The sequence below is a fragment of the Myotis yumanensis genome, unplaced genomic scaffold (assembly GCF_028538775.1).
Source record: "Myotis yumanensis isolate MYYU_CA2020_CCGP unplaced genomic scaffold, mMyoYum1.0.hap1 SCAF_3, whole genome shotgun sequence".
NCBI lineage: Eukaryota > Metazoa > Chordata > Mammalia > Chiroptera > Vespertilionidae > Myotis > Myotis yumanensis.
The window spans coordinates 121,650,640-121,675,199 of NW_027223754.1; the positions used below are offsets into that span (position 1 = coordinate 121,650,640).

Consider the following 24,560-nt stretch of genomic DNA (forward strand, 5'->3'; position numbering starts at 1 on the left):
CATGTAGACATGCAGGAGGCAGCTTAACAATGACTCTCTCATCATTGATGTTTCTATTTCTCTCTCCCTCTCCCTTACACTCTTAAATCAGTAAGAAAATATTTTTTAAAAAGACAACCTACTGAATAGGAGAACATGTTCGCCAATGGGTTAACATATTCTGATAAAGGGTTAATATACAAAATTTATAAAGAATTTATACAACTCAACACCAGGGGAAAAACTTGATTTAAAAACTTCTCCAAAGAGGCCATACAGATGGAAAATAAACATATGAAAAAATGCTCATCACTAATCATCAGGGAAATGCAAATTAAAACCACACTGAAATATCACCTCACACAGTCAGAATGACTATCATCAATAAATAACTAACATTATTGGCATGGAGAAAAAGGAATTTTCATGCACTGTTGGTGGGAATGTAGATTGGTGCATGGAAGTGGAAAAGAGTATGGAGATTCTCTCTTTGGCCCTGACTGGGTAGCCCAGTTGGATAGAGTGCTGCCGGCTATGCCAAGGTTGTGGATTGATCTCTAGTCAGGGCACCTATAAGAACTAACCAATGAATCCATGAAGAAGGGGAACAACAAAACGGTTTTTCCCTCTCTCCCTTCTCTCTCTCTCTCAAATCAATACTTTAAAAAAAAAGATTCTCTATATTTAATCTTTTGCATTTTAATTATGTGTTTTGGTGTGGGCTTCTTTGGGTTCATCTTATTTGGACCTCTCTGCATTTTCTGGACTTGTATGTCTGTTTTCTGGCTTTGTCAAATAGATTTTCAATTCTTTGCTCTCTTTCTTCTGGTACCTGAATGATACAAAGATTGGTACACTTGATATCACAGAGGCCCCTTAAACTATCCACAACTTCTTTTTGTATTCTTTTTTCTTCTTGCTGTGTTGATTGGGTGTGGTCTGCTCCCTTATCTGCCAAATCACTGATTTGATCCACTACTTCATTCAATCTACTGCTAACTACTTCTAATGTATTTCTTTATTTTTCAAAGATTTTTAAATATATTTTTAGACAGAGAGGAAGGGAGAGGGAGAGAGAAGCATTCATGTGAGAGCGAGGCATTGATTGCCTGCCTCCTGCATGCCCTCTACCGGGTATCAATCCTGCAAACCTGGCATGTACCCTGACTGGGAATTGAACCTACAACCTTTAGGTGCACAGAACACCATCCAATCAACTGAGCAACACCAGTTAGGGCTCTAATGTATTTCTTTGTTTCTTATTGTATGTTCATTTCCAACTAGTTCTTTTTTTGTATTTTCTATCTTCATGGTTTTTGAAAATATATTTTTATTGATTTCAGAGAGAAAGAAAGAGGGGGAGAAAGATAGAAACATCAATGATGAGAGACAATCATTGATTGGTTGCCTCCTGAATGTTCCCCAATGGGGATGGAGCTCACAACTGGGTCATGTGCCCTGACCAGTAATTGAACCGTGACCTCCCAGTTCCTAGGTCAGTGCTCAACCACTGAGTCATGGGGGCCAGGCTCTATCTTTGATTTTACATTTCTTCTGCATTAAAGTTCTCACTGAGACCATTTACCATACTAAAAACCTGTGTTTTGAATTCTGCATCTGGTAGACTGCTTGTCTCCATTTTGTTTAGTAATTTTTCTGGAATTTTGTTCTGTTCTTTCATTGGAACATGATTCTTTGTCTCCTTATTTTGGCTGCCTCCTTGTGTTTATTTCTGTGTATTAGGGAGAGCTGCTACATCCCTCACTCTGGTAGAGGCGTCTTATGTAGTAGGTGTCCTATGGGGCCCAGTGACACAGTCTCCCTGTTCACCTGAGCTGGGTGCTCCAGGTGTGTCCCTTGTGTGTGTTTGTGAGCCTTCCTATTGTACTTGAGCCTTGATTGCTGTTGGCACATCAATGGCAGGGATTGACCTTCAGGCAGATTGGGTGTGAGGACGGGTCATGACTCCAGTGGAGGAGCTATTGTGCAGGGGTGAACCTACAGAGCAGAATTTGCTTTAGCATGACTCTGGTACCATCTGAGTCTGCCCTTTGAGTGTGTCATTTGTGGATGGAGTTGGGTGCTGCTCTGGTGTAGTCTGAAGCTGACCACTGGGTTTGTTGGTTCTGGGGCCTATTGAGAGGTGCAGGTGAAGGTTATCTATTGCTAGTGACCTGCCTGGGGCCACCTGGTATTAGCTACAAAGTGATCTGCAGATGTTTGCCGCTTGTGGTGGACTTGGAGGTGCCTGGGAGAGGATAAAATGCAAACTGAGGCCAGATGCTGCTAGTGCCAGGCTTGGAGCTGCTTGGAAAGCGGGACAAGGCATGCCAGGGCCAGATGCTGCTTGTTTGGGGTTTGTGAACCTTTGAGATATTTCTAGGAATGTTGGCATATGCCAAGACAAGCTCTTTGTATGGAACAGTGTTAGCCAGGTTGATGGAGACTCAGATCTGATGCTTGCCTACACATGCATGGGGAGGGCTTAGCAAAGGAACTGTAGCTTCTGCCAGCACTTCCTCTGGGAGACAGCTGCCCTTCCAGCCTTTCCTTGAAGCCAGATAAGTCAGTTCTACCTCTGGCTTCTTTTGAGGTACTGCCCCAGGGCTGGAGATCAGAGCAAGTGAACCCATCAGCGAGTAATTCCATGCAAAGGCCCTTTAAGAGGAATGCTTGGGATTCCAGGATCCTCACCCCCTCCACCCACCAACCCCCTAACTCCACACCTCACTAAGCCACCATGTCTACTGGTTTCCCTATTCAGAAGTTAGGGCCTTCTCTTGCCAGCACTGGAACCCTGGGCTGGAGGGCCGGGTGTGGGGCTGGGACTCCTACTCCACAGTGGGAGACTTCACAGCTGAGATATCTCTCCCAATCTTTAACCAGTACATGTGGGTGTGGGACCAGCCCATTCCAGGCCTCTGCCCCTCCTGCTAGCCTTGATGTGGCTTCTTCTGTGTATCCTTAGTTATAGGGCTTTTGTTCAGCTAGAGTTCAGGCAGGTATCAATGATGGTTGCTCTGAAGTTCAGTTGTAATGTGGTCATGGGAGAAAGGGAGTACAGTGTTTACCTATGCTGCCATCTTGACTGGGAGCGAAAACTACAGAGATTTAACCAAGTAAATATATATGATGAGTAGGTGAATGTTAAAGCAGCACCTAGAACCCAAATTTCACAGCCTTTGCCTGGGTCAGCGTTCTTTTCACTTTCTAGGTTGCCATTATAATGGCCATTTACTATTTCTCAGTTAGACCATAAATCTTGACTTCCCATTCCAGCAATAAGGAAGATAACCTGACAACTTTCCCATTATAGACGTCTTAAAATGCAAAAGAAAATATACCAAGAAATATTTAAATAACTACAATTTCAAGAAAGAGAAATTCCCAGGGCCAAAGATAAAGAGGCTGCTGACACTCCAGCGCCCATGGGGTAGAGAGATATCACTGGTTTCTATGACCTAGGGGCCTGGCTTTTCCTATCTATTGGTCTCCCCAACCTGCCCAGAAGGCAACCAGAAACTGGGAAGCAAGCACCATAGGCTGACAGAATGCTCCAAGAGAAGTCGTCTAGTTAATCTCAAAGAGCCAGAAAGGGAACTCACACTGCTCAAAGAGAGGGAAATTCCCTCAGTTCTTTTTCTCCTACTGTTCTCTCATGCCACAGCCCCCACACAAACCAGTGGGAACCTGTAGGAGCCAAAACTCTGAGGAAGGGAAACCTTACTTTCCCTTTGATGGAGCTGAGGCCCCAAGAGGATGGGCAAACCCCCATTTCTTTATTTCCTCTCTCTGCCTTCATGCCACTTGGCCCAAACGTAGGCACAGTCACAGAAGTCCCTGGCATTGCAGGCTAACTAAAGCCTCAGCTTTACGGCCAAACGAAGAGAAAAAGGGAGCCGCAGGGAACTGTAAAATCAGGGAGGTCACAGAGAGGGAGGACCTTGGGAAAGTGAACATTCAAAGGGACAATGGCTGGCAATTCAGACTGACATTGAAATCACACTGTGCACACAGAAGGCTAGTCAGAACTTGCAGCCTGAAGTTAAATAGGCCAGTTGCTTCTAAAGCAAAACTATGAACATCCTCCTTAGGATTTCAATGAGACTCAGAGTCACATAACTTAATATTTATAAAGATATGATCAAAAATCACTCTGGCCAGTTTTTCTCAATGATTAGAGCATCAGCCTATGGACCAAAGGGTCACAGGTTCAATTCCTGGTCAAGGGCATGTACCTCCATTACAGGTTCGGTCCTCTGATGGAGCAGGAGGCAACCAATCTACGTGTCTTTCTCATATCCATGTTTCTCTCTCTCTCTTTCTCTTTCTCCTCTCTCCTCCTTCCACTCTCTTTTATAAAAAAATCAATAAAAAAATTATCCTCAAGTGAGGATTTAAAAAAAAAACACTCTGTATATGAAGAGCCTGGAAAATCTTGACTCACATGGGAAAACCCAATTGAGATGAAACAGTTAAGATAAAACAGATACCAGTTAAGATGAAACAGATGTTGGAATTATCTGATATAAACCTTCAAGGAATTATGATACAAAATACTCCAAAACAACACTGAATAACCTTGTAATAAATTCAGAAATAAAATCCTCAGCAAAAAAGGAGACAAGATAAAGAAAAATGGGAAATATTTAAACTGATAAATACAAATTATCAAAACACAGGTGTCAGAGGAAAGACACAGTGAACTTGAAGACAGATCAATAAAAATTTTCCAATCTGAACAACAAGGAGAAAAATTATTGAAAATGAACTGAATCTTGGGACCGATGGGACAAGAGCAAAAGGTCCAACCTTTCGGTCTCAGATTTCTAAAAGGAGAGGAACACTAATGTGCTGAAAATGTTTTGGAGAAATAATGGCTACAAACTTTTAAAGTATGGTAAAAGACATAAACAGAGAGATTTCAAAAAATTCAGGCTAACCCTAAAGAAATTCATGCCAACACATCCTAAACTGCTAAAAACTAAAGACAAATGTGAGACAAAATAAAGACATTTTCAGAGTAAGACTGAAAACATTTGCTATTGACAGACCCACTGAAGAAGCCACAAAGAAAAAAGAAGAAAATGAATCTAGAAGGGAGGGGAGAGCTATAAGAAGGAAAGGCAAATGAAGAAATGTGTAAGCAACATATGGGAAAATCTAAATGAGTATTGACTGTATAACATAACAGCAATGGTGGTGATTATGTTAAAGACCACATTTGGGCATTTTCAAAGAATGTGAAACTAAACTACTAGACAATATTAATTAATAAAACGGGGGCGGTGTAATCAAGCTTCTAAGGTTCTTATATTGTTTGGATGCAGGGTAAAGATTATTTTTAGACTTTGTCAAGTCAAATATACATGTTGGTTTTAAAAGTAACTGAAACATGGATGAATCATGGAGTGAGTGTCCAGGCTCTTCGAGATTATGAGGCTGATACAAAAATAATTCAAATCCAAGGTTCAAATATTAAAAATTGATAGATGCCAGAACAGGAATACTGTAAGTAAGCATACATCTCTGATGTGAAGTCCCATCAACTCAAAATGGCTCTGATTGTAAAGAGGCTGAGACATGGAGTGGGCTGTTACTGGCCTGGGTAGTTCAGATTTCTGAGCCTTTGGGTTTTGTAACAAGCCTCCTAGCATTCTAGGGTCCCTATGCTGTTTGGAAGGAGGGTAGAAGTTATGAGTTCTTCCCCCACTCTTTAAGTTTGCAGGAGAAGATCATTGGAGTCAGAACCAATTTTACATCAGAATGTTACATTTTCCCCTAAAGTGGCTCCTTCGGGAAATTTGTGGTAAGAGAGTAAGTGGGTGAGTTCTTCATCTGTATGTAATAGGGAATGAATTTTGCACCTGTCTAATGCACTGCTTCAAGTAGCCAAGTCTCCTTTTTTCTGCCCCTCAGTGATTTTAGCCTTCCACCAAGTCCCATAGCCCCGCCCCAGCACCCTTAATTCAGCTTCCAGGGTTCACCTTCAGCCCCAGCCCATACTGTTTCCAACTAATCCTAGGGACTTAGACCCATACATCATTGATGAGTGGACGCAGATGCTTGGAGATGCTGCAGAACATCGCCTTGACCTCTTCTCCATGCGCATGGTAGATGATGTTCCGTAGGGCCTTCACTGCCTGAACTGTGACCCGTGCCTCACTCTTCAGGAAGTCTCGCAAGGATGGAAACAGGCTCTTGACAGACTCTGACTGTTTGAAAGAAGGCAGAGATCACTTTCCATGTGGGCATCATGCAACACTTTAGGGACAGGGTTTTGAGAAAACAGGTGGTGCCTAAAAGAAACAGACCTAGGGAATCTAGGGGCTGGATGTGCAGAGGATGTGGAAGGCTGGTGCTCAGGGTGTTTGGGAGGCCAGATGGCCAGGCTATGTAAGTCTGTAAACTGGATGTTGTACTGCCCTGGGATGAGGGGTTGGAAATTTACTAAGCTCTGGGTAATTAAGAGACCCCAAGGGAAATAAATTAAGTGGTTCAGAGACTAACATTTGATTCCCATTGGGCCCCCCACTTTTACTTGACTTGGATGCAGTGCCAGGTTACTGATTCCACGGAGTCCAATTTCTTTCATGATGAGGTTGGGCTCCTTGGTCCACTTGACTAGATTGCCCACAAAGTCTTGTCCCAGAGTCTGAGCCACTGATCGATGCCAGAGGAGCTGTGGAAACAAGGTTACTATAACCATGGATGGAGAAAAGGTCATGGGTACCTGGTGCTTCCCTAGCTCCCCGCAGGCCCCATACTCAGGTAAGAACTGTGACCAGTTGAGAGCAGTAGTTGATCTGTGCACATGGGTTAGACAATGGTGGATAGCGCTGATAACGTTTAGCATTTTGGGCAAGATCCTGGGATCCTAAAATAATTCCGGGAGGAATAATGCTGCTGATCCTCTCCCCAGGCTTTCCCTGCCTTTTTTATTTTTAAAAAAATATTTTCATTGATTTTTTACAGAGAGGAAGGGTGAGGGATAGAGAATTAGAAATATCGATGAGAGAGAAACATTGATCAGCTGCCTCCTGAACATGCCCTACTGGGGATGTGCCCGCAACCAAGGTACATGCCCTTGATGAGAATCAAACCGGGAACCCTTGAGTCCGCAGGCCGACGCTCAATTCATTGAGCCAAACTAGTTAGGGCGTTCCTTGCCTTTTTTAAACCAGGCTCTCAAGTGGCACGGAAGCAAACCCCACTCAATTCTCTTTCCACTTTCTGGGGCAAGTTATTTAACATTTCTGTTCAATGTTCCTCAGCTACAGGGAATGAATGGCTAGGGCTGTGGTCCTCCCTCCAGGCTTTCACCTGTGCATAGACGGCCCTGGCCAAGGTCTTCCGATGATTATCTCTGCTGTCAAGGAAGGTCTTGGCAAGTTTCAGAATTCGGTGCAGCATGACTGCTTCACAGTTCTTCACAATGCCACTGGGGTGGGGCAGAGGAAGCCAAGAGTTGCTGGGTGGGGAGTGGGCAGTGGTGGAGGGGAGGTGGCAAGGGAACAGTATGCACAGAACAGGGAAAATGTGAAGGCTGAGGTCTGGGAGATGAGCAAGGGAGGGTTAAAGGCTGCTGTATTTGAGTGCTGGACCCTGGAAAATTGGGATTGGGGGCTTGAGTGGTATTGGGCATGCTGGGGAAATGGTCCCACCTTGTCAGGTCCATGATCCCTCTGTAGTAAAATTTAGAGGAGGACAGATGATCCCAGCACTTATGCTCATCTGCATAGACCACCACTCCATCGTATGCGGCTGCGAACAACACAAGCTTCACCACCTCCAGGGCACAACTGAAGGCCAATCGTCGCGAGGTTTGTGAAAAGAAAGGAACAGAAGGATGGACAAGGTGTTATGGCCTAGTTTGCATCCTTGTCCTGGCAAGCCAGGAGACAGTTCTCTAATCTGGTGGCTAGCTGGATCCTGCTTTTCAGCTGATGAAAACACATGGCTCTCTGAAACCCATCTCCAATTGTGTCTGCTCACCCCTTCAGCCTTGGTGCTCATCCAACCAGAGAGTCTTGTAAAAGAGACTATAGAGATGTGCTAGTGCCACAGCTTTCAAATTTAGCTCTCCAGAGTGTAGCATGGTTAGGATACCTTTTCACCTTCACACCCAGAATGTCTCTGGTTACTGGTTTTCTTTATTTTTTTACTGTAAGATTTCACTTGAATAGAATACCCTGAGGTTTTTTAAAAAGGTCTGACAACCACTTATTTAGGAGTTCAACACCCTAAACTGCAGTAGTGACTTGCACGAGATGGCGCAGTTAGTGACAAAGCTAAGCCAGAGGTGATCCAGATTCGAATGGCCACAGCTGCACAGAGAGAATTGAATCTTTCATGTGCCGAGTCATGAACAGAGATGTGAACCACTGGGTGAAGCAGAGGAGTGCATGCAAGAAAAAGGGTAATGAGAAACTTGAAAACACGTGGGAACATTCCCGCACATGATGTTGGGGCACCCACACCAACATTCTAGCTCTGTGCTGCTGTCAGTCTCTTCTTCAGCTTCCCTAGGGGATTGGCATCCAGTTGTCCAAGAACCTCTGGAGTTGACTAGTCTCATTCCTCCATCACACCAGGGTTAGGCTTACCTAGTGGAGTCCAAGGTCTTGCCTGAGCCCCCATCCTTCCTGTAGACCAGCACATTCTGGGGGGTCTTTTGCTCAATCACCCAGAAGAGATGACATAGCACAGCCAGCAATAGCCGGGGGTAGAGTTCCAGGATGGCCTCCCGGCACAGAGTCCCGGATAGCATCTCATACAAGGCACACGCTGCCTGGGGAGGACACATGGAAAGCAGGAAGCAGAATTGACTAGGTCTGGTAAAGATATAAATGGTCCCACAATCCCACACACTGCCCCTCCCTGTCAGTGCCCAAAGGTCACAGTGCACTCTGACTGAGGTTTCTAAGAAGCACTCAAAGACTGAAAGCCCACAGCTCATCCCTGGGGCAATGAGGGGCCACACACATGTAATCTGCTCTCTCTTTATTCCCAAATATTAAAAACAAAAAGGGAACCAACTCTAATTTTTCAGCAGAAAATAAATTGGGCCACCCCATTTCAGACAACCAAACTTCATCCTCTGCGCCTAGCACCGCATGCTCCTGGCCAGGCACCCAGAAATATGGGTGCCAGACCCAAAATCAGGAGATAGAAAAAGCTGATTAACTCTGAACATCAGTTTCCTTGTCTATGAAATGGGATTGATTCCTGCACTTTCTACATCATGCAGCTCTTGGACGTACAAAGTTCAAGTGCTAACCGTATATGCAGTATTTGTGAGTCCAGTGTTAACAGTCTCCTCTTCACTGCTCCCTAACAACTGCTCGCACCCAACAGATGCCCTTTAATCATCGGCTCTGCATGCAAGTCCCAGACATAAGTCCTCCGCCCCCCCCCCCCCCACCCTCCCCATGCTGACCTTCACGGGCTCTAGGGCTTTCTCCGTCGTGCCCTCTGTGGGGTGGTTTTCCAGAATGCCTATCAGCAGCTGCAGGACGTTGATTGTGGTCTTTCGCTCGGTGCCGAACACCTTCCACAGGGCCAGAATGGTTCTGCAGGAGCCAGGGACAGCTATGTCATGGGCCCTGGTAATCTAGTACCAATCTGGTCTTGAGCCTATGAAGGGCCAGTTCTCAGGTTCTAGAGGGAGTGAGGCCCAAGAAGACTTGGCCAAAGAACATGAAGTTTGATTGGCATCAAGAAGAAAGCATCCTTGTGCAGTGATTTTTAACATGGGCTTGGGTTGGAGCAGGGGAGGGTTTACTGGGATGGAGTGTGCTCCTGGGTGTGGGAGAGGTACCTATCCCAAGGGAGGGGCCTGTTGAGCAGCAGGGGCACAACGCTGTGGGTGCTGTTGCCTGCCAGCAAGCACAGGGCCCGAAGGGTCTCCTCCTTTGTGTTGGGCTCCAGCTGCAATTTGAGCCGTTCCAGGATGCCCACCACAATTTCCTCAACCTGCAGGGGAGAGCCAGAAAACCCCGTCAGTCCTTCTTGACTTCCTTCCTTCCTCCTCCCGCTCTACTGAGTCCTCAAGCTCAAGGGGCCTAGTTGCAATCCTGTCACTGACTCTCTTCTCAAGGCAGAGTTCCGGGGTGCCAAAGGCCAGAGCAGCAGGGCCCACAAAAGGGAGCTCGGGCCAAGGCCCACTAGAGCAAATGCCTGCCCAGAACCCCCACATAAAGCGAGGTGGTCTGAGATTCCTCAGGAGACAGAAGACCCTCCAGAAAGAAAGCCAAAGCCCTGGAGGCACTCAGGCCTTTCCCTCCCAGCTAAGGTCAACTTCCAGCCCTGAAACTGCAGGGACAGTGGCACTGGATGTGGAAAGACCACAGGGTTCTCATCTGGTGCTCAGAGCTCTAAACTATGGACCTCTGGGAAGTCCATTTCATTGTAATATCTCAAGGACTGTCATGGTGCCCTTCCATTTCTGGTACCTAGGCCACGCCAGTCACATAAATGAGTGGAGGCAACAGGTGTCTGGGGATTCATAGAGAGAAGGGGGTGGACAGCCCGTGACTCATATAAAGAGGATGGTAGCCACTCAGAGACTTGCCCTATGTGACCCCATTTTAAAGTTGTTTTTTTCTTAGTGAAGTGAGGAACATATTTCTAAATGCTAGGCCTTCCCATATTTATGCTAGCTTAAAAGAACATTTATACATAGGTCAGTCATTCTGTGAGCTTCCTTGTTTCCAATCCACAGCCTTACCCCTTCACATAGGTCTAAGCTCCCAGGGGGTCGGCCTGAGTCCCCCAACAATGCCTACACCCCTGCACATGGCTGTCATTACTGAGGAATCGGCCGCCCAGATAGGAGGCACTGCAGTTACAAGCTCAGGATTACAAATGTCAGAGCTCAGTGTGACCACAGAGGAAATGTAGTGCAAGCCTACATTTTAGAAGTGAATGAATTAAAGCCAGCTGAGGAGAGGGACTTGGCTACAGCCCTTTGGCTGCTTGGTAACAGAGCTAGGACATGAGCCAGTGCCCCTGACATTCAAGGCAGAGCTCCCACCCAGCACCACACTACCTTTATCAAATCTGAGCCCCGCTTTTTCATGACAGCGCTCATCAACTGGGCTGCAGCCAGAGACACCTTAGCCCTGCTGCCCGTCAGCTCCTCCATGGCTGTCAGCACCAGGTTGGTGAGCTGGCTCTGGGTGAAGTACTCTGCAAAGGCCTGCAATAGGGTGGGATCACATGGTGCGATGAGTCTGGATGCAGGGCTCCCCCTGCCTGAGACAGCCTGTGCCATTCCTCCTGGTGAGGGAGGGCTTCTCTTGGGAGCTTCTGTACTTCTGTCCTAGGCTTGTGCTATCTCCCTAACTCCTAGAAGACCTTTTCCTGGGGACAGAGTCCTGGGGATGGAAGGGAGGAAACAGTGGTCTCAAGTGCAATGTGGGGCTCAGAGGTCAGGGGGTGCAGAGGCAGAACCCCGGGAGAGGAGGGCTGGGGCTAAGATCCTCAGCGACATCTCTGAGTCTACACATTGCTCACAAAGCAGCATTAGCATGAAGCAAATGCTTCTGGGGGGACAGGGAAAGACAAGGATCAGGACCATTGATGCTCAAGGAGGGACAAATAGTAGCATGTGATAGGAAAATTTCCCCCAAAGGAAAAGTTCACATCCAGTAATAGAATGGGGAGAGAGACAGGATAGGAGTCCCACCCCAGGAGTCTATAATAGCGTGTAAATGAGACGCCCAGGCTTCCCTCACTTTGTCTCTGGTCCTGCTCCCTCACCTCGGCAATTTCAAAGGTGTTGTTATAGAACAAGTTGGCACTATACACTTCATCCATGCCCTCTTCTATCCACAAGCCTTGTATTTTCTTCTTCATCTCTGAAACAGAGACACCCAGCCCCACCTCTCAGACACTCAGAAGGCATGTTAAACTCCCCCTTTCCCACCTTCTAGCCCAAAGTTCCTACTGAATTAAGTCAGCTTGGGGCTATGTATGTCCTTTGGGGCTGAGAGTAGAGGAATGGGCATTAAGGTAAGAAATGGTGGGAGCTGAGGTAAAAGACAAACAAACAATCTTGCCTGCCTCAGAGCAGAGATAGAATTGGGTAAAAGGATGGGGCTGAGCCAAAAACGAAGAAACTAATTCCAAAGAAGTATTTCCTATGTAGGTATTTTTCCCAAGAGATTATCTGTAGATGTTTGGGAGTAGGTTCCTCAATGGAAATGAGGTACTCAAGCAGCTTCTTAGCTCTCACTGTCTTGGGACGAGTGTGTGGGGATGGCCAGGCCTAAGTGTGTGGTTGGAGGGGGAGTGGTAAGAGCAGGTTCCTCATACGCTTTTTCTTCAAGAGGATACAGTAGAGGTGATACACAGCCTTGGCAGACAGGAAGCAGATGCTGTCCACTGGGTCCTGGCAGCGCATGGCCAGCAGCTTTACCAAGCGCCCCAGCCGGGTGAATTCAATTTCCATCTGGGGAAGGAAGCTGGAAGTCACAAGTTATCCCAGCCATTCCCTTAGGCTGAGCTATCACAGGAAGAACTCAGAGGAGGAAATGCATGTGCCAGAGACATGAAAGGTGAGACTATGTGAGGTTAATGGGAATGGAATTCGATAGATGAGTTGTGGCCATAAAGGACATCAGAGGTCATCGTTTTATAATTACCTTACTCTATCCCCCTTCTTTGCCCCTTGACACCCCACTCATCTGTCAAGTCTAGTTCAATGCCACCTTCTCTATGAACCTTTCCCTGCCCCCTCAACTTGTAATTGTTTGTTTTGATCTTTTAGTCCCACTATATTCACTTTATATATTCATTATCACCTGCTATTAAAGTTTGTTCTATGCATGCCTCTGTCCCCAGTGGACTGTAAGGTTCATCAAGTCAGAAACTATCTTGGTCATCTGTGCATTCGCTATAGCACCTACCACAGTGCCTGGCACAAGGCGAGTGTTTAGTCATTGCTTGTTCAGACAAATAACGTCAAACTGAACCATGTGGGATGAAATAAAACTGATGGTTGGAGAAAAAGACCAAGTAGAAGATGACAGAAGGGAGAAAGGAGAGAACAGGATGGGATGCACAAGAGAAAACAGCATGGGCCACGGAGAATGAGGATGAGAATGAGTGACTGAGGCTAGGTCATATATATGATGAAGGTAGGGGTAAGGGCAACCAGACAGGGTATGAGAATTCAGACTCCAGGGCCGGCTCCCACTCACACTGAAGTCCTCCATTTTTGCTGTAAACTCCAGAATACGCGCAGCACACCACATGGCCCGTTCCCGCTCGTTATCCTTCTGGGAATTGAGCCAAGGATCCATAAGCTGGAGGAAGAAGATATCGAAAGGAGAGGCCCATTCATCTGTGTCCCAGAGAACAGAAAGATGTTCTTGAACCTGGCTTTTACAAATTTTTAGGGCAAGAGTTCTGACAGCAGGACCTCTTTTGCCAAAAGGCAGGTTATATGTGGGTCTGGCACCAGAGGTTTCATTCTCTCCTCTCTCCTATCAAGTATACACGATATTAAGTCTTCCAGCCCCATATTTTCCCTTCGTCTAGGTGATAGAAATCTCCTCAATTCCTACCCCCTTCCTTCAGGTTCAACAGTGGCTCGCAAAATATATCCACTCTATTCACTTCAGTGATTCAACATACCCCTGAGTTCCCCTACCGTCTGCCTCCCATTCTTCAGTAGAAAAAATACTTGGTGATAAAAAAAATAACAGTCACTTCATTCACAGATTCCAGAGTAAAGTGTGTGTAAATCTATTTGAAAAATATCATTATAAATGGTTTCACTTGAAACACAATGGAAAAGTGTCTCACCTTTGGTTAATTATGGGTCCCAAATACCACTGCTACTTGTCAATCTACAGTCATCATTCTGATAATGATGCAACCACACAGACCGTGATATATAATTGAAAAAGAAGAAGAGTAGCAGGTGAAAAATCCACAACCAACTCAAAAGAACACTGATGCTGCACTGACCAGAAGAAACACGTCCTGCCCTAGTCAGTTTGGCTCAGTGGATAGAGGGTCGGTCTGCGGAGGGTCCTGGGTTTGATTCTGGTCAAGGACACATGGCCGGGTTGCAGGCTCGATCCCCATTAGGGGGTGAGCAGGAGGCAGCCAATCAATGATTCTCTCCCATCATTGACGTTTCTCTCTCTCTCTCTATCCTTCTCCCTTCCCCTCTGAAATCAATTTTAAAAAATTCTTTAAAATTGAATAAAGTCTATGTCTTACAATGGCGTGTCAACATCAATTCGCTGTTTTTTTGTGTGTTTTTTAAATATGTTTCTATTGATTTTAGAGAGAGAGGAAAGGAGAGGGAGAGAGATCAAAACATTGATCAGAGAGAAACATTGATTGTCTGCCTCCTGCACCCACCCTCAAACCCCCTCACTGGGGATCAAGCCTGCAACCTAGGCATGTGCCCTGGCCAGGAATTGAACCAGTGACCTCTTGCTGCATGGGCCAATGCTCAACCACTGAGCCATACTGGCTAGGAAATTCCCTGGTTTTAATAGAGGCTTTATGTACTATTTGTGCAACTCCCAGTGAATCTACAATCCATTCAAATTTAAAAGTTAAGAAAAAAACCAGTAGCAAAATAATTACAAGCAGTCCAATATCCATCCATAGAGGACTGATTGAATAAACTATATTACATGCACACAATATATGAAACCATAAAAAAAGGAATATATCTGTGAATTGATGTGGATAAATGAAAAAAGCAAGGCCAAGAGCGCTGAATAGAATGTGCTAACGACTGTGTAAAACAGAAAGGGAAATAAGAATATAGCATAAACAGAGATTTGATTATTTTCACAATAAGAAAAACAGGCAGGACAAACCAGAAGTTAATGAAAATAGTTATCTATAGAGGGTGAGTGGGAATAAGGTTAAGAGGATCAGTTTGGGAGCAAAAATTTTCTGAGTAAAACTTTACATGGTTTTACTAGTAAGTTTTTAATTATGTAAATCTTTATATCATCAAGCTCTTCAGTTAAGTAAAAGAAAAACCCTAAAATTTAAGACAAACAAGTCTAAATTATATCAATTGACAATATAATCATACAAAAAATATTTCAAGTAACTTTTGAATGCAATACTCTGAATATAGTCCTCAATCACCTATATTTTAATAACACGGGAACTGCAAAGAAATCTTGAACTCCCTGTGGTAACTGGGGAATAGCACTTTCAGGAGAAAGCCAAAGTATCCCAATGACATGAGCATAGAGTAAATCAAGTCAATAAAAAGACAATTTTAAAATAGGCAAATCATTTGTACCTGCACCTCACATCTTTGAGCCAAGCACTTTGTAAACATCTCATTTGATTACCAAATGACTGTATTAACTAGGTACTATATGTCATTCCAGTTTCCAAGAGAAAACTGAGGCAAACAGAAGTTAAACAACTTCCCAAAACCACACAGCAAACAGCAGAGCCACGATCTGGAACCATAGTGTATGGCAGTCCAGAGCCTGTGTTTTTACCTGATAACTGCTATGCGGGAGCAGTGGGCAGCTGAGAGAGAAGCTGGCCACAGCTATGGCTGAAGGGGAAGAAGGAGGAAGCTTTCTCCTCTAAAGGCAAGACCAAAATTAGTTATTCGATCTTAGACCTTATTACCATTTCCCTAAAAGCTTTGCACCCAACCTTCATCAGCAGTTCTACTTCTTAGTTTTTCTTACTGTGACAATAAACAGTCCCTAGACAGTTCTCCTGGTCTGTTGCCAACTGTACCAGGTCGATAGTGTCCCCCCAAAATTCATGTCCACTCAGAATCTCAAAATGTGACCTTGTTTGAAAATAGGGTCTTTGCAGATGATTCAAATTAAGGTGAGTTCATACTGGATTTGTGGGTATTAAACCAATGTCCCTATTAAGAGCCCTAGTGGGTTTGGCTCAGTTGATAGAGGGTGGCCTGCAGACTGAAAGGTCCTGGGTTGGATTCCAGTCAAGGACATATGTCCAGGTTGTGAGCTCAATCCCCAGTGGGGGTTGTGCAAGAGGCATCCGATCACTGATTCTCTCTCGCCATTGATGTTTCTCTCTCTCTCCATCTCCCTCCATCTCTGAAATCAATAAAAACATTTTTTTTTAAAAAAAAGAGGGGACACACACACACACACACACACACACACACACGAATGCCCTGTGAAAGTAAATGGAGGCACAGATTGGAATGATATGTCTACAAGCCAAGAGATACCATGGGTTGCCAGGAGTTACCAGAAGCTAGGAGAGATGCACAGAACAGATTCTCCTTCAGAGCCTCCAGTAGGAACCAAACCAGCCAAAACTTTGATTTTGGACTTCTGTCCTTTACAACTTGAGAGAATGTATTTCTGTTGTTTGACGTCTCTTCCTGTGGTATTTATTTATGGCAGTTCTAGGAAATGAATACTCCAACGTTCAGGGGCTTCCTCCCACGAACCTGCAAGCAGTTCTGGATCCGGGTGGGCATCTCAACAATAAGTGTCTCCATTAGTCTTAGGAGAGATTCCATGGTCCCCTCAAACAGATCCTGAGGGGGAAAAGAAACTCAAAAAATTGCCAACCTATCAGCCCCAACCCTCCGTCTAAACTGCTCAGCATTCTGGCTCTCCCAGCCTTCCTTGAGAAAGCATGATCCAAAAACTTCTCTACATTAAAGCACTACTGGCCCATCATTCACTTCAATAAATCCCTCTGTTGTTTCACCAGAGCACAAATGTCTGCCTGGTGTGTAGTTTGTCCTGGTGGACTGGAAGTTCCCCTGCAATGTAGCTACCCTGCCTCCTCCATCCCCACTCCCTAACTCTAGCTCATCTGGGACTCTGGTCCCAGGGGTTACAGCTTCAGTAAACAGCCAGGACTGACAGGCTAGCTGGCTCCAGGTCGGAGGAGGACTGGCCTGGCTGTCTGCAGAGTAACTGATTCACAAAAGCTAGGATGGTGGGTTTCTCCCTCTCATCCTTTAATGAACCAAGTGGCTTTGCCCAAAGCCTTATAAAGAGAGTAGGTGATCTGCCAAGGAGGGCTTCTAAACGTAGGGCCTGCTGGGAGAACCAGAGCAACATTGTGATAGATCCCAGCCACTAAAACTGAAAAGCAGGGGGGAAAAAAGAAAGCCAGCTCTCCCTGGAATAAAATACTCAGAAGAAACCTACCTAGGTGTAAAGCTATTTGTACTGGGCAGCTGGAACTCCCAGCTTGCTCCAAACACAGGGAAATCCTGTCAAAATAACTTCCTCATCCAAATCAGATTTACACTGAGGGAGGCCAGAGAAAACCCACCTCTGCCTTTTCTATATGTACCAGTCTTTCCTTCATGGCATAACTCTGAACTAAAAAATAAGGATTACCAGAAATCGGATGAAAAGGAGGCCCAAGCCGAAACCGGTTTGGCTCAGTGGATAGAGCGTCGGCCTGCGGACTGAAAGGTCCCAGGTTCGATTCCGGTCAAGAGCATGTACCTGGGTTGCGGGCACATCCCCAGTGGGAGATGTGCAGGAGGTAGATGATCGATGTTTCTCTCTCATCGATGTTTCTAACTCTCTCTATCTCTCTCCCTTCCTCTCTGTAAAAAATCAATAAAATATATTTTTTAAAAAAAAGAAAAGAAAAGGAGGCCCAAGATGAACAAACCAACTGACCTTAAAGAAAATCAAGCTAATTTGGTAAATAATAGAAACCTGTATTGTTAAATTCTCTTTAATATCTTCAAAAACATTTCAAGAGACTATGGCATCAATAAAACAAGAACGACCAGGCAAGATAAAGGTGTAATCAGAACACATGAAAGAATTCCTAGGCATTAAATATATGAATATAAATTAAAAATTGAATCCCTCTTTCCTTCCTCAAGGAAACACTGCAGGCACTATAAGAAATAGACTCTGATTGCTTGATCCTGGGATTCCCTGGATTTACTTACCTATCAACCGTTAGTAAAATCATATTTGAACCTTCTAGTCTCATTCCAATCACACAGCAGTTATAAAGGGGAGGATCAAGTGTCTGTCTTGGGGCCAGAGTGTTAAAATGGTGGCAGTGGTAATCAACGGGTAGAAGGAGGAAGTTAGATCTCAGGAGCAGAGTTCAGACTACATGACCTAGCAACCTCTTCTTCACAGGAGGGCTTCCTTCCAATGGTTTTGTGTTTTTATTAAAGAAGGCAGAAGACTTTTACATAAAACTGCCCAATCTATACTTCCTAACCTCTTAAAAAAATAAAAAATGAAGCCAAAGAGACAAACATCAAAGAGTTACTTACCACATTGGCCTGGCCCTCCTTGGGACTAGATGCCTCCTTTCGTAACACTTCAATGGATGGCAGGCAGAACACACTCTTGAAGCATGTTCCCAGGAGCTCTACTCTTTCTTCTATCTCTAAGAGGGGCCTGAGCATCCTAAGATCCAGGGAGAAGTGTAACCAGTGTTGTCAGGAATAACAACAGAAAAGGGTATAGAAAGAAAAGATGGAGACAGAGGAATAAGTGGGAGCAAGAAAGAGGAAGATATCAGAAGAAAGGATATTAAAAGAAGAAAGGGAGTAACAGTAAGAAAGGGTGAAAAGAGCCAGGAAGATGGGAAGAAAGGAACTAAGGGAAAGAGAGGAGGCATGACTATTACAGGAAAGGGTACTGCTAATTTGGGATGATATATTATTACTTGTTAGTTCCCCAGAGCTTTTGAGAGAACGGGGACATCACTGATGGAGATGGAGGTGCCTATCAGGGACAGGGCTGAAAGCAAAAGGATGCCTTTCTGGGGCAGAATTAACAGCAAGTGCCTATGGAGATAGGAGAGGCCATCTCTCCTGGGTCCTTTGAAAATCCAATTCAAAAAAGAAGTGGCAGATATTGGCCAGTAAATTTCTACTATTCCCCTATGCTAGAAGCAGAAGCAGAAACTAAGAGGTGGGGATCAACTAGGGAATAAAGAGCTGCAATAGAACCAGGTCAAGGAAGACAGAGTGGATGGTGTGTTGTTACCTGAAGTTATTGATGATGTTCATTGCCTTCTGTCTAATAGGGCTGGAAATGGAGTTCAATGGCTCCTCCTTGATTAGGTCCTAACACACACACACACACACACACACACACACACACACACCAAAAGGATGGTGAACATATTTTTCTTGTTTGCTTCTGCCTCCTCCCACTCCAGGCTGTGTTCATAAGAAGGTGGAATTTAGAATTTTTAGTGACTTCCAAAGGCTCTGAGGACAGCACCTCTCTCCTACTCCCCACCACACCTTCCCTACAGTACTCACCCCAGCCTTGAGGATGGCAAAGGGAACACTAAGGCGGGAAAAGGAAACTAGAAAATCTGGGCTTTTACCTTCAGCTCTAGCCTAGGAGTGCCACCAATGGTTTCCATGTGGACCCATCCTCCCTCCTCTCTGCATTCCCACCTCCATCCTCCTGCAAGATACTCACCAGCATGAAGGTAACAATTGCTAGCTTGTGGGGGAACTTGAATTGAAAGGCCATGTGCTGCTGCCTGCCCAGGGTTTTTGTCAGTATGATGAGGGCATTCAGGTAATCCAGCTTCAGGTCCTTATCCTGAATGAACCAGTATGCTCAGGGTTCTCCAAGGTGGCAATGGATCTGGGCCAGGGCACACTACCTACACAGTCTGGGGGGTGAGGACCTAAGCCTTCTTTAGCGTTCCTTAGGCTGATGCTCTGCATCTTCCCTCTGAGGGTAGACCAGTGCATCCCTGCGGTGGAGAGAGCCACTCCTCTCACCAACCCCCTTCTGAAGCCACCCTCATGTTACTCTGAAATTAGGATAGATCAAGCTTCCCGGTCTCTCAAGGTATTGTCTTTCCCTTGAACAAGTTTTACCAAAAGATATCTGACTTGGGAATGGAAAGGGATTCTTCTCCAACCCTGGGGACCCATGCTTCGGACACATAGCAAAGGCAGGAAAGCAGTATGGAGCTCCTCTGCCTCTCCTGAATGCTTCTTCCTACAAACACTAGGGAATTTAGGTTTTACTCATCCCTTCATCAGAGAGGGCAGTGAAGAGCTCACTGGCAGGTTACGAAGCTCTGTCACAGGGAAGGACACACTTTGAAACAGACCTAAAGTTACTGTGGTCTCCTCCTTGGGCCGATTAGAGTCTCCAAGTAGCAGGATTAAGTGAAAGGATGAAAATGTGGGAGAGGTCCCTGTACTAGCCCCTGACTCCCATTTAAGGCCAAGCACCTTTTTCTTGGGCGGTAAGAGAGGACGTGGCAGAAATGGAAAGCTGGAGAAGTAGAGTAAGCAGGAAGTACCTTTTCCAAAATGCAGTTGTGGTAGTGTTGCAGGATCAAGGCCAGCACGGCATCGAAATACATGAAAATATCTCCCTTGCTCTCTAAAATAATCTTGCTATAGCTTAAGTAGATGGTGTGACACACAAGCACCCATTCCCTTCGCTGATGTTCCTGTAGGGGGGAGGGGGAAACAGAGGTTCAGAGAGGAAAAGGTTGCTCAGAGGATTTGGGAAAGAAGATGGGACTGTGGGATGGCGAGCAGCTTGGGGGACAGGGTGGACATGTAGTTGGTGATACCAGGGCCTGAAATGCAGGGCAAGAGAAAGGGATCGAGGATGAAACTTTCCCACAGTTGTTTCCAGGGAAAGAGAAGCATTTATAGATGAGTCGCAAGGCCTCAGAGAAATGGGAGGCTGGGGTGATGGGGATGCCTTGGAAGGCTTTGTATGGGAGGCTGGTAGAGCACCCTGGGAATGACATCACCTTTGCCAGTGTGAGGATGGACGATGACTCCTTGTCCGTGAGCACAGCACTATACACTTTCAATTGCTCCAGGACTATCTTCAGATGTTTCTTGGACACGATGCTGAATGCCACAGCAATGCCCTGTAACAAAGAGAGCCTCAACCCCATGCCACAGTTCGGGGTGAACCAGACACATGCTATGTTCCCCCACAAGCAGGATATACATAGAGGAAGGGGAAGGAAAAGGAGAGGAAAGAAATGGAAGGGAATTTGGTTCTCCACATTTGAATTATTTAAAATCCGGGTGAAGAACCAAATATCTTTGCGAGAAGTAATTTAAGAAGTCAATTATTAAGAAAAATCATAGTCACAGATTTACAAAATCTTGGTATTGTCAAACCTAACCCTGTACATTTCAGAATACTTTTATAGGCACTAGGAATTCAGAGAATGGTTGCTCTGAGGAGGGAACAGAAGGAAGAACAAATCCCAGGCACCTTGCTGACAGGATTGGATAGCTAGTCAGAGAGGAGATGGAAGACAGGAAGACTTGCAGAGAATGCCAATATTTCTAGTTTAGGAGAACAGGAAACATCAGTAACTCTGACCAAAACAGGCAGGTGAAAAAGAGGCCTGTCTACGTTGGAGAGAGAGAGAAAAGAGTGAGTTTCTGAATGTGTTGTATGGGAGATCATGGCAAAACAACTCAGTGGTAATGTTGTCAGTGCCAGGGGGTTTGGGAATCACACCCTAGAGAGAGTCAAAAGCATGAAGACTTGGGGATTCTGTGGTTCCTGCCAGGAACAGTCTTTAACTTAACCCCTCAGCCTCATAGCAGGCCCTTTTGACTTCAGTGTCACCTGAGTCTCTCCCTAGAGCTTATTGAACAAAGATGACTGGGCACAGAGCTAACAAAATCCTCAAGCAGACATTCAGGTGCCAGTTGTTAGCAAATTGGCTCATTTGTGCTGGAAGGGCCACCATTCAGACTTTGCAGCAAGAGAAGACAGATGGAGGGAGCCTCAGGACAGTGACAGGCTCCAGGACACAGATCCTGGAGAGGAATGAAACTTTAGTGGGACTTGTAGACCATTGGATATCAGGTAGATAAAGGGAAAATTTTATCTCTATAGAAAAGAGGGACTAGTGGAGCATCAGAAGGGGGTTCTATTCTGTCCCTCTTCTTATGTCCTCCCTTAGCCATGGCTATCACTCCTTCTGGTCATCATCATCATATATCATCATCATAACTGACATCATCAGAACATCAGTGCTTAATGTTTACCAGCCTTATACATGTTACTTGATTAATCCTCACTAATGCATTGAGGTAAATATTGTCGTCCCCATTTAACAGTCAGGGAAAATATGTTTCCCAAATCTAGACACAAAGCCCCGGTTTGAGTTCCCAGTCTACATGCTTCTGTACATCTCCACCTGACACTGCAACCCCTCCCAGTCAAAAACTAAGTACATCCACTTCCTCCCGCTTTGTCCTGGGTTCCTGGTCTTAGGGAAGGATACCATTCTCCTCCCACTTGGACCAGAAACCCAAGAATCATCCCAGATGCCCTTTTTTCTCTTATCTTTATCTTCTGCATTCAATCTGTTCCCAAGTGCTAGCAAGAGGTCACTTTTACTTCCTTGTCAAAGAACTCTGCACTCCAGTCCCACTAGACCACTGACTGTTCCCTAGATGTGCTCCCCAAAGTCTTGATCCTGAATCTTGACTCAGAATGTTATGTCAACTGGGAATACCTGCCTCCCTCCTTCTCCTAAACTCGCCCCAACCAACCCAAGTCCCAGCAAGCTCAATGCCACAATGACTGCTCATGTAGCCTTTAGAAGGCCATTGAGTGTAGTTAGCTGTTTCCTTCCTGTATATGTCTTTCTCCTCATTGATACTGTTTGCAACTCAGGCTTAGTAAATACCTGTTGCTGATCGTGGAGCTGATGGATGCTCTGGGAATCTGGCAGGAGAAGGGCCTTGGAGAGGGAGGTCCTAGGGCATGAACACCAGCACTACCAGTAATCAGCAAGTAGAGAGTGCTTATGTACCAGCATTGCTCTTAGTGGTTTTACATTTTAATGCCATCCTACAACACACATCACTTCTGTGGTATTCTACCAACAATGCACACTCTGAATCTAATCATGACGAAATATGAGACAAACCAAAACCGAGAGACATTGTACAAAATAAAGGGTCTGGGCATTTTTAAAATGTCCAGGCCATGAAAGATAAAGATGAGGAACTTGTTCCAGATTAAAGAAGAATAAAGAGAAATGACAACTGAATGCACGGCTTGATTCTGAATTAGACCCTGGAGTAAAATAATAAAAAAAAGAATATTTTTCTTTTTCTCTAAAACACATTGTTGGGACAATTAATGATTTTCAAACTGGGTCTATAATTTAGATATCAGTGGTGTAGCTATGTTAATTTCCTGATTTTGATCATTGCACTGTGCTTATGTAAGAGAATATCTTTATTTTTAGCTATTAGAGTATTTAGGGGTAAAAGAGCTTCATGACTGCAGCTTTCATTTCAGATTAAAAAAATATAGTAATAATGTTAGTAAATAAATTATGTAATTTATGAGAAAGAGAATGATAAAGCAAACATGGCAAAACATTTATATTTTGGGAATCTGGGAGAAGAATAAATAGGAATTCTTTGTGACATTTTTGCAACTTTCCTCTAAATATAAAATTATTTAAAATTCAATAAATCTTTTAAAGAAATATCCTATCAGGAAGGTACCATAGCCTTGTCTTAACGAGGAGGAAACTGAAGCACAGAGAGGTTCGGTAACTTGCTCAAGGGCCCAAAGCGAGTAGGTGGCAGAGCTGGAACTCTCACCCAGGTGCTCTGGTTTGCCAGGCCCAAGCTTTTAGCCACCTTGCCATCCTGACTCAACCTGAAAATGCTTGGCCAATGCACTCTGCCTCACCTCCCTCTCCTGCACGTTTTCATGGGAAGTTTGAAGGATGGCGGAGAGCATCATCTTCACCAGTTTCTCACTTCTTGAGGTCCACAGGGCGAAGCCAAAGAATTTATAGAGAAAAGCCTAGGAAAGGTAGGAGGGCAGGGTCACGCATAGCTTGAAATGAGGGTAGGGCACCAATTCCTATACTAGCCACCACCTTTGCCCACAGCCCCATCCTCCACCCTGGCCCTTGCTCTCTAGAGGCTTCTGGATAAGGCAGTGATCCCATAGAGCAGGGGTTCAAGTTACAGGGAAGAGAAAGCTGCCTTTCAAATGTCTCAGCCTCTTAGGGATCATCCTTTAGGAACTTTCTCTGACCCCCATACCTCCCACTTACAGCTAGGAAATTAAAAAGTTCCTTAAACTTGCATAATTTTAAAACCAAAATTGTAAAATTGAAGAAGTACTTTTAGGTAATTCTTTCTCCCTCCTGGGAATTTCAGTGGCCTTTATCCTTGTTTACTGCCCACTGTCCTGTCTACCTTGTAATACCAGACTGTGTGGACTCACCACTTCCTTCTTCAGGGTCTGTGTACTCCCCATTTTCTCTGTGTAGAACCCTTTACCCCAGGCTCTTCAAAATGTCTCATTCTCTTGCCCAAATCGGTTTGGCTCAGTGGATAGAGCGTTGGCCTGCGACTCAAGGGTCCCAGGTTCGATTCCAGTCAAGGGCATGTACCTTGGTTGCAGGCACATCCCCAGCAGGGAGTGTGCAGGAGGCAGCTGATTGATGTTTCTCTCTCATCGATGTTTCTAACGCTTTAACCCTCTCCCTGCCTCTCTGTAAAAAATCAATAAAATATATTTTTCAAAAAATGTCTCATTCTCATCTTTCAGATATCACCTCAGTGAGCCTGCTCTGACCTCCGA

The 24,560-nt window shown here is 45.0% G+C and overlaps 1 protein-coding gene across 1 annotated transcript in view; it reads right to left on the reverse strand.

The window, feature by feature from the left end:
• Window positions 1-24,560, reverse strand: part of LOC139006820 (maestro heat-like repeat-containing protein family member 1) — a 229,751-nt gene that overhangs the window by 15,142 nt on the left and 190,049 nt on the right. The window contains exons 26-43 of the mRNA XM_070409531.1: window positions 23,655-23,771; window positions 20,719-20,841; window positions 20,254-20,406; window positions 19,410-19,535; window positions 18,963-19,042; window positions 18,242-18,377; window positions 16,421-16,510; window positions 13,185-13,289; window positions 12,298-12,433; window positions 11,743-11,840; window positions 11,030-11,179; window positions 9,800-9,954; window positions 9,419-9,551; window positions 8,586-8,770; window positions 7,644-7,781; window positions 7,303-7,420; window positions 6,521-6,661; window positions 6,021-6,194 (exon numbers count right to left, since the gene is read on the reverse strand). Of these exons, the coding sequence (XP_070265632.1) occupies window positions 6,021-6,194; window positions 6,521-6,661; window positions 7,303-7,420; window positions 7,644-7,781; window positions 8,586-8,770; window positions 9,419-9,551; window positions 9,800-9,954; window positions 11,030-11,179; window positions 11,743-11,840; window positions 12,298-12,433; window positions 13,185-13,289; window positions 16,421-16,510; window positions 18,242-18,377; window positions 18,963-19,042; window positions 19,410-19,535; window positions 20,254-20,406; window positions 20,719-20,841; window positions 23,655-23,771 (2,358 nt within the window). The remainder of the gene's footprint in view (window positions 1-6,020; window positions 6,195-6,520; window positions 6,662-7,302; window positions 7,421-7,643; window positions 7,782-8,585; window positions 8,771-9,418; window positions 9,552-9,799; window positions 9,955-11,029; window positions 11,180-11,742; window positions 11,841-12,297; window positions 12,434-13,184; window positions 13,290-16,420; window positions 16,511-18,241; window positions 18,378-18,962; window positions 19,043-19,409; window positions 19,536-20,253; window positions 20,407-20,718; window positions 20,842-23,654; window positions 23,772-24,560) is intronic.